The sequence below is a fragment of the Andrographis paniculata genome, unplaced genomic scaffold, assembly GCF_009805555.1.
Source record: "Andrographis paniculata isolate CXL003 unplaced genomic scaffold, ASM980555v1 Contig75END, whole genome shotgun sequence".
In the NCBI taxonomy this organism is placed as follows: Eukaryota; Viridiplantae; Streptophyta; class Magnoliopsida; order Lamiales; family Acanthaceae; genus Andrographis; species Andrographis paniculata.
Genome location: NW_026137612.1, coordinates 2,869,789 through 2,879,867, shown reverse-complemented (window position 1 = coordinate 2,879,867; position 10,079 = coordinate 2,869,789). Strand labels below are relative to the sequence as shown.

The 10,079-nt window shown below is 30.2% G+C and overlaps 1 protein-coding gene and 1 long non-coding RNA gene across 2 annotated transcripts; one reads left to right on the top strand and one right to left on the bottom strand.

Moving 5' to 3' along the window:
* Positions 1–2,622: 2,622 nt before the first annotated feature.
* Positions 2,623–4,456, bottom strand: LOC127266352 (uncharacterized). Its single transcript, XR_007842127.1, has 3 exons — positions 4,277–4,456; positions 3,813–3,866; positions 2,623–3,183 (listed from the first exon to the last, which is right to left on the bottom strand). It is a non-coding gene; the product is annotated as an uncharacterized LOC127266352 (long non-coding RNA).
* Positions 4,457–5,543: 1,087 nt separating this feature from the next.
* Positions 5,544–9,036, top strand: LOC127266333 (gamma-interferon-responsive lysosomal thiol protein-like). Its single transcript, XM_051296546.1, has 4 exons — positions 5,544–6,039; positions 6,211–6,351; positions 8,215–8,307; positions 8,436–9,036. The coding sequence occupies exons 1-4, from the start codon at positions 5,698–5,700 to the stop codon at positions 8,535–8,537; spliced, it is 678 nt and encodes a 225-aa protein (XP_051152503.1). The 5' UTR covers positions 5,544–5,697; the 3' UTR covers positions 8,538–9,036.
* Positions 9,037–10,079: the final 1,043 nt, after the last annotated feature.

Sequence of the window (10,079 nt, the reverse complement as noted above, 5' to 3'; positions counted from 1 at the left end):
CAGATCAAGATCATGCAATGGCGAATTCATTGACTACAAGATGGCCCAAGACTTGTCACAGGTTATGTACTTGGCATATATATTGAAATACTACAATACATTTGGGTGGGATATTTGAAAAATATAATGATTTTGCACATGATTTTGGGAGGTGCATTTATGACTGTGAAGAAGATGATGAATTTCTACACGAATGAAATAAAATGTTGGTGAAGTATGATATATTAGAGAATGAATGATTGAAGATATTGTTTAGAGTAAAAGAGAAATGGGCTTTGGTTTATGGACGTGAATTTTTCTGTACTGATATTACTACGACACAACGTAGTGAGGGTATTAATAGTGTCATCAAAAAGTATGTAAGTTCTAAGAACCCTTTGCGAGTATTTTTCGAACGGTTTGAAAATTTGCTTGAATCTCGCCGATACGAAGAGTTGAAGGCTGATTTCAAGGCACGTACAAGTGCTCCAGTCATTCGTATACCCGTTCAAATCTTGAAACATGCTGCAGGTGTGTATACACCTGAAGTTTTTAAGGGTTTTCAAAAAGAATTGTGGAAGGCTTATGATTGTGCGATGGTTCTTGTTGGCACAGAAGAAACAATAGAAGTATATAAGGTCAGTTATTTGGGAAGATCAAAGAATCATATTGTGAAATTGAACTCCTCAAATGAAATTGTTTCTTGTAGCTGCAAGAAGTTTGAATTTGGCGTATGTGCTCATGCGTTGAAAGTACTCACAAATAATAATGCTTTCAAGATTCCAGAGAAATATGTGATGAGAAGATGGACAAAATCGGCTAAAATGGGAAGGTGGTTCTATTGGAACAAGATGGAGATGATCCAAAGAAAATGGCATGCACGAGGTTTAAGGATTTGAGTTTATTTTTCAACAAATTGGTCACAAGGGCTGCAGAAATTAAAGAAATGTATGAGTTGGTAAAAGTATCGTTGTTGAAGACTAATGAGAAGGTGAATGAATATTTACACAACAAAAATGTTATGGGCGAGGAATCATATGTGAGAGATACGCAATCAAGCCTAAGGGTTAGAGGGTCTTCGGAGAAAGAAGACAACATACATGTGAGGGGTATAAAGACAAAAGCAAGAATGCGCTTTAGTAGAAGACTGAAAAGTGGATTGAAAAATCATTCTAGGAAAAAAATTCAAAATGAGGTACAAGGAACAATATTTTTAGTTGATAGAAAATTGAACTAATTGTATTTCTATATAGTTGCTTTATTTTACTTTATAGTAATATGAATATATTATTTCCTATGCAGTCACTTACAAATAAACCATTTGTTAAAGAACAGAACATTGCATTCAGGTGGGATCAAACAACCCCACAATAGTTTACTTTTTTTTTTTTTTTAACATTGATTTGAATCTTATATTTAATTTTTTATAGTTCTGATTTGTTTTTCTAATTCATATTTTTAACTATAGATTGAAACACCTAATTCAATGCCAAACATATATTCTCAATGTCCCGAAGACTCAAATTATGCTAGGAATTTCACACAATTACTTGAGGTATTATTTATATTACACATCGTAGTTTAATGAAATAAATTGTTGTATTTTTACTTGAATACTAACACCTACATTTATACAGGTTCAGTCATCGCGTAATTATAGATCTTTTGGCGACACGTAATAGTTTGGAATGAAACTTGCTTCATTGTGATAGCTCTAAGTATTATCTTTATTTCCAGAGTGACATGATTGTATATTCAAAATATTCCTGAACTTCTTTTACGAAGTTTTCCATGTGATTAACGATTTATTTTATTCCGTTCGCTCAGGTTTTTGCAAAGAAGGGTAAAAAATGATCAATATCTAGAAACATGATAAGGTGAGAACTAACAAGTTCAAATTGACAGCATGTTATTTTTTATGTTGAATGATGTTTAGTTTAACAATAGTTTTATGAAATGCTATTTGTGCTTGGGAGATTGCATCATCTATAATTTTATTGGATTCTACTAACTTAACTTCTTGTATGAGGATATTAAGTAATGTCAATTTGTTGGAATAAATAAATTAGTCTAGCTTGGTTTTAATATTTGTTACCGACGAAATTTAGTGAAATTTTCTTTGGTTTAAATAATGTTTAGTGTAGTTAATAAATAGTTTTATGGGATGTCATTTGTGCATTAGCTGACTATATTTTGTCTTTTTTTTATTTTTTTTATTTGGAGAGCGTTGTTATCAACAGCAGATTAATACATCTTGGATTGGTCGGTTGGACTCACCTTTCGAATTTTGTTTATGAACCATGTCTTTGAGTTGTTGTCTTTGCTGCAATTTTAAGTATAGTATATTTTGTAGATGATTGTGATATTTCAGTGCTTTTTTTTAGTTGCTGCAATTATATATATATAATCATTTTCAGTTTTTTTGATTTGATGTTTCTTTAATTTTTCTTGTCTGTGATAGAGAATGATTATGGTCTCCTATGTTTCAAACAATAACATCTATTTAAATCTTTCATTTCATTTAGTTATTGTTGTTTCTCTATTGCCAAATTTAAAAATAAAAAATAAAAATTGCAAAATCTTATGTAAAACAGACAATAAATTTGAAAACAAAGAATATGATAGCAAATTAATATGCTTTATGTATAAATCTCAAACAACATCATCATATTCCTCAAAAAATACATGGTGTGTAATTACAACATTACAACTTAAAATACAATACAACTTTACATTTGGTTAAACATGTATCTATTTTTGGAATATTAAACTAAACAACAAATAATCAACTAATTGCTAAGTAATCACAACCTCAAAGGCCGAGTTTTTTTTAACAAATGATTAAACACACATCTATTATTTATGAACATTCGTGTCTTCCGGCACTGGGGTTAGGCTTTGTATGTACTCTGAAGAGTTATCTTTCATTTGGTTCATCTTGGGATTTTCATTTTTCTAAATCTTGTGTGCTCAATTTGCTTTCAGTCTCTTTTCTGTTGCTTTCACTAAGCTTCAATCCATTCGGTCTTTGCTTTCAGTCTCTTTTCTGTTGCTTTTCTTCGTACGTTCTACAAACACCTTTATCAGTTTCCATAATTTCTTGCACATAGTTGATTAGGAAAATGCTAAGATAACAATTGGTACATCTTCTGGTTTGTCAAGATAAGGCAGTTTGGTGTTCACCCAAAAGAATTATATAGAATCCTGCAGATCATTATACTTGTGAGCAAAATCAGATTTACACAAACTATAAACATATAAGCATACAATGAACTTCAAGCTTTCATCTTATAAACTTAACCACACAAAAGCAATTCTAGACATAAAATGGCTACATTTTATGGCTACAATAATCACCTCCCAAAAAAAAAATTAGATTGTACTGCCCATCGGATAATAGCAACATTATGTAACACAATGAACCGAGTGATAGCACTATAAAAATTCTTCAACCACTTTGCTATTCAATTCCTCAATCTCAATGCAACAAACTTTTTTGAATAGATCCTCCAAACTCTATTTATTTTGTTTTTCCAATTTATCTTAGCCATTGTATGAAAAACATATGTTCCTATGTGCGTAGCTCCCATCAAAATACAAAACTTTCATAGTATGATCCAAAACCTTTTTTTACTCTTGACAAGAAATATCTAACAAATCACACATTTAGATCCACAACAAGCCAAGTATATGTTTCAGTTTTAATTGAATAATATATAAGACAATGCAAAAGAATGTTAAGACTACTTTAAAGGAGCCTTTTAACCTTTAATTCTTTCAAGTCTTAACAATCCTAAATGTCTAAATCCAAACAAGATTTTTCCGGTTTCTACCTTTCACATACCATCACACCTTGAAAGCACTTGATGAGTCACATGATTGCAGTCCTGTCAAAACTTATCTGTGAGCTTTTCGACTAAGAATCCTCTACCAAAACCAGACCAATCAATCCATTAATAAAGAGTAAAATAAAAACTTCAAAATTGAATTGATGGACAAAAAGATGAGAATCACCACTAAATCATTTAAAAGTCTCAAATGAACGAAATATGCACTGAGAAGATCACTGGCAGATTTATTGTAAACATCCATTTATTTCATATTAGTACAAATAACAATAAAATCTAAAACCCTACATCAACAAAATATTATTGAATTGAAAATTCTCAAAAGAACAACAATTGACACCCTGCAAATAAATCAATCTGTGTATTTGGGGAATAAGAGGAGGGCGACGGCGACGGATCTGGAAGACGATAAATCCTAAATTAACTAAAAATATAAATCCTCTGTATACCTGGGAAGAAGTGGCCTTGATAGCGGGGAGACTGCACGACGACGGGATTGTGTGACAACGTGTGAAGAAGATGAAGGCTAAGCAACGACGCATCGTCTGGGCGAGAAAGTGAATACTGGACGACAGCGGGCTGGTTGGGCGATGACAAAATGATTTTCTTCAAAGGATTTACGAGCAGAGGAGAGGAAATGCACAAAAAAAAAAAAAAAAAAAAAAAAAAGGAGGAGAAATGGACCTGTTTGTAATTTCATAAAGTTTGATAATTTTACTTTAAAAATTAAAATATAAAAAAAAAAAAAAAAAACAAAATAATGGCTACTTGTTTTTCTCTCGTTGGAGAGACACTTGGGACAGCAACATCGGCGCTATAGCACAGTAATTAATATTCAAATATCAAAACTTATAAATAAATAAATATTTAGTTAGGAGACATAAATTTTTGAACTATCCCGTCCCTCTCTCCTACACACCTTTTAAATTTTTATTATAATCTATTTCTTTTTTAAATTATATTATAAAAAAATAAAAAAGTATTAAAAGTATGGTATACCAAAAAATTTTGGTATAAAAAAATTTCTATTTAATTTTTTTATTAGTGAAAATATCGAAATTTCAGTATATCAAAACTTTTGGTATGGTGTAATATCAGATCAATTTTTTTTAGTATGTGAATAAAATATAGTTTGATATTTTTCAGTATATACTTAAATAATATCGGTATTTTAGTATTCGATATATCAAAATATATCAATAATTCAATATATTGATACATTATTTTGAATTTGAAGTATTTGAGCATGAAATAATATATCTCGATATTGTACTGAAATAAAATTCGATATAGTGTCAGTATATACATTTGTCGTACCAATTCTTATTCGGTTGTTCGAATATTTAGTTCCATATCGATACAATTCTTTTAAAAAGGGAATTCTCTTATCGGTGTAACAGACCTCGAAACGAATTTAGCAACTGACTGACCACACAAGCATGTACATGTGTACAGTCACATGCAAATGGAGAGACGGCATCCGCATCAATTTTCAGATATATATGCTGTGTAGGGGGAGGGGGAGGGGGAGGGGGGGCGTTTGCTTAAAGTGAATGCCAAAGTGCAAAAGTGAAAGTAAAAGTAAAAGGAACTAGTCATTAAATCAAAAGCGGTGGGTAGGCTGACATTATAAAGATTTATATCTGTGATAAAGTAGTGTTAAATCTGTGAAGAAGCAATTAAGCAATCCATATTCCTCCACCCATCCACCTACCTATATAAATATTTATATATGTCAATGACAATGGAACTTCCTTCCTTCCGTACAGATCACTAATTATACTCTATATTATTGGTTCATGTCTCTGTGTGTGTGTGTGTGTGGTGCCTGCTCGCTCATTTGCTCGTCCATCCAATAAATTTACAAACAATGGCAGTGGCTGCTGCTGCTGGAAGACGACATCATGTATCAGTAGTGTCGTGTATCCTCCTCCTCCTACTCGTGAGTTTTATTCTGTCAGAATCACAAGAGGACGACAAGGTGGTTGTATCTGTGTACTACGAAGCTCTGTGCCCATACTGTGCCAACTTCATTGTGAAACATCTCGTCAAGATTTTCCAGACAGATCTCATCAACATTGTCAACCTCAGACTTGTCCCCTGGGGAAACACACACATCACCATTAACAATACGTGGATTTGTCAGCATGGTGTTGATGAGTGTCGTCTCGATGTTGTGGAAGCTTGCGCCATAAATCTCCTTCCTACTCTGGTAACCTTTTTAATATAGCAAAAGACTTGTTAATAATGAACTGCACCCTCCATCTGCATCCAATACGTTCGTTTCATCATCATCATCATCATCATCTATGTGTTTTTGTTCCAAACTAAGCTAGCTAATCAAACTTATTAATAATATATTAATGTTTGGCATGGGGTGCAGCAATCACAATTTGAGTTCATATATTGCGTAGAGCGCTTGCATTTGATGAACAAGCACGCCCAGACCCAGTGGCCCTCTTGTTTCCAACCCGACCACGCTACTGTTCTTCAAAGCTGCTACAACACTGCACTCGGCTTTCAGGTCCACTCTTACTTACTAACTACTTAATTACATCAACTTTTTTTATCCAGTATATTTTTTTCGTCCACTTAATAAGTTTCTATTTATTTTTGCATCTTATATTTAAAATTAAAAATATTTTTATTTTTGTATAGTAAAATTATACAAATATTCATTATATTTGTATTATAAAACAGTAAAATATTTTAATATAATAATTAATATTAAAAATTAACAAAATTAAACTTTGAAAATAGACGAAGAGGTTATTAATTATTGGCGGCTAACACTATTTTAGTTAGTACTGTACTGATTTTATCCCAATATTTAGATTAAAGATTTATTAGGTTGGATGGTCCACAAGTAATGAGGGTAGATTTGTAATTTTCTAAGAGAGGAAGAAAATTAGTATGCGGAAGTAAAAAGCCTATGAGTGGTGTTATTTATATACTACTTATGTGATATTTTATTTATTAAATTTTCTATTTATATTATAAAATATAAATAATATTATTTGTTTAATAAAAGTAATAAATAATATATTAATATGAAAATATAATGTTAATGATCTCATATAAAATAAATAAATTATATACTCCGTCTTTCTTTTCTTTTGAAATGAGTTATTTGGAGTTTTGTGCAGATATATGTTTCATGAAGAATTTAATAATAAAAAATATGCATATGCTATTAATATACTATCTCCGTCCGGTTCTAAGGGTTCAATTTATTTTTTGCATGTTAATATTTGAATATTAATTATTATATGAAAACGTAATCCAAAAATAGAAAATGACAAAAATATTTCTATTAGTGTCTTATAATACTATTATAATGATATTTTTGCGAAAAATTATACAAATATAAGGATATTTTTAATGTTAAGTACAATAACGTAAAAGGTAAATGAGACTCTTAGAGCCAAAGGACTATTACTCATGTGATATTTTATTTATTAGAAGTGGTGTTTATATTATAAATTTTACTTCCTCCATCTCAAACATAGTGCAACATTTGTTTTCAACACAAAAATTTAGGTTGGTAATACTAAATAAGATAATTTGAAAATAAAGTGATATGATGAGAGAGAAAAATATATAACTATTTGAGTAATATGATGAGATAAAATGTTTGGGGTAAGAATTAAATATAATTAATTATTTTTTATTTTAGAAATGTTACAAAATATTTGAGACATAAAAGAAAATAAAATTGAAGGATATTTGGGGAGATGAAAGAATTATTTGTTTAATAAAATTAATAAATTATATATCAATGTGAAATATAATTATAAATCTTTTATTGACACACACAAAAAGAATAAGGTCAGGTAATACAATGTTGCTATTTTTAAGGTTTGTACTTTTTTTTATTATTAGATAAATAAATTATTAAATTATATTTTTTTATTATATTTTATCATTTCTATTGTGTGTGTGTGTGTTTTTTTTTCATTTTATTTATGTATTCGCTTGAATATAGTTCTGCTGAATAACTTAGAAAGGTGATTAAACTCCAAAGACAATCAACACGCTCCTCTAAACATGTCGTGCTCATGCCATTGTTTACGGCTATGTTTAGAATATGGTCGAATTGCAATCGGTGCTATGAAATAACCATGTTTCTGCCCATGTTTATAACTATGTTTTTAAAATGACCATGCTTTAAGCATGTTAATGACCTATTTACTTCTCTGTTCAATCGGCATGGCCGTGTTCAGTCACTGTCTGCTACTATATGATTAAAATTTGTAAAATTTAATTTGACTGAGATCAAAATTAATAATAATAAAAAAAATTAATGGGATCAAAATTAATAATTGTAATATAGAATGTGTCAAAAACAAGTTTTTCCTTAATATTAATTACATTACATTACATACAGCTTGAGAAGGCATACAGTGATGAAACAACCAATCTCCAACCTCCACACAGATTCGTGCCATGGGTGCTTGTCAATGGCTATCCTCTTCAAGAAGTCAGTCAGTTCAATCCCTATAATATATATATATATATATATGCACAACACACTTCATTATATTCCTTATTGCTTGATTCCCAAAATTAATATTAATTAATTAATTAATAATAACATGTTACTTACAGGATTTTCTGAATTTCGCAAGTTATGTTTGCAATGCTTACCGAGGATACAACATACCAGATACTTGCAAGTCATCAACTTCATCAAATCTTCCAATTAATTAATCTTACAATACCTGTTTGCAATTGCATCAGTCCCCTAGCCTAAAAGGGGATGAGGAGTGAGAAGCAGAAACAAAAAATGCAAATAAGTAGTAGTAGTAAGTGAATGTTTGCAGGTTAGCTAGCCCGCTAACTAATGACATTAACTTATATTTAGCCATATTTACACAGTGATACTAATTATTTATTTTTTTTCTAACGAAAATAATTTGTTTCTAGCTTCCACTACACCACATGGATGTATATTACATATATACTTTAGTCATTCAAATACTACGGAAAATATGTCAATTTCTAGTGGAATTGAATTCGCTAAAAATGCTTATTTTTTGTGACAAAAAGTTATTTGTGACGATTTTGTTGTAGATTGTAGTCGGTAGGTTTACTTGTAACAAAAAGTGTGTGTCGCCATAAATATTGTAACAAAAAATAGTGGTCAATGCTAGTGGGAAGACTTTTTGTTACGATATTTTATATGTGACAATAAGTAGAAATTTTTAGTAACAAATGATACGGTGCAAAAGTTTTCTAACAGTTATAATATCTTTTCGTACTGATTTAGTTACAGTTTCTTGTTTGTGACAAAAATAAAAATCTGTCTATAATGAAGCATATTCGTAATAAATAATATATTTTGAATGTTTTTTCACATTCGTAATATCTTTTTGTAATTATTTTTGTAACATCGTTTTGTGACAAAAAATAAATAACTTGTCCGTTAAAATAACTTTTTATTATGACCCTAAGATACAATTATAATGATTTTTGTGACATCTATTTTGTGATAATTAACATACAACTTTTTTCCATATTTCCTACGAAATCCATGATAATACCTATAAAACGAAAATGATCCAACCACAGTCTAAGAAATCTCATAATCAGTTACACTAATAATCATGCCAACTATGCACGAAAGGACTGCAAAAAGAGTAAACAAGCCGAAATTATATATTTATGTGCAAAATGATCATCTAGTAAGCCTAAAAAACGTCATAATTATACGTAAAATGCTCAATTCAGTATAAAAAAAATATATAAGGCCAGTCCAAGTTCAAATATATACATGGTGCACGGATGCTCATGCAACAACAAAAATACGGTGGATAAACTCAGGTGTGGCGAACCAGCTATAATGAATAAGTAAGTTATTTAATTACAAAATGAATAAATTATTACAAAAAATAAACGTTTAAAGATAAATTTACATTTATCTTTGTATGTCCACTCAATGGGATCGATATGGACTACTTTGCTAAGGGTACGTGCTCCAGTAATTGTTAGCAGAATAAGTGCAAACTCCAGAACTGTGACAGCCGTGAAAAAGACCTTAACTAGTGCTACGATATCACCTACATACATATACAAAAAACATGTTCATTTCAATGAACAATTTCGAAAAAACAAATAATAATAATAATAAAAGGAACAGTTGATAGTGGTTTATACAAAACAAAGATGGTTGGATATGTTTCACAAATGCCATGCCGGAAAAGGAGAAAACTTTCCTTTACTTAACAAATACTATAGATAAATATATATATA

Excerpts from the sequence above, each read along its gene's own strand:
- LOC127266333 (XM_051296546.1), top strand. The coding sequence starts at position 5,698 with ATGGCAGTGGCTGCTGCTGCTGGAAGACGACATCATGTATCAGTAGTG. Across the intron at positions 6,040-6,210 it reads TAAATCTCCTTCCTACTCTG|CAATCACAATTTGAGTTCAT; the intron begins GTAACCTTTTTA and ends CATGGGGTGCAG. Across the intron at positions 6,352-8,214 it reads ACACTGCACTCGGCTTTCAG|CTTGAGAAGGCATACAGTGA; the intron begins GTCCACTCTTAC and ends CATTACATACAG.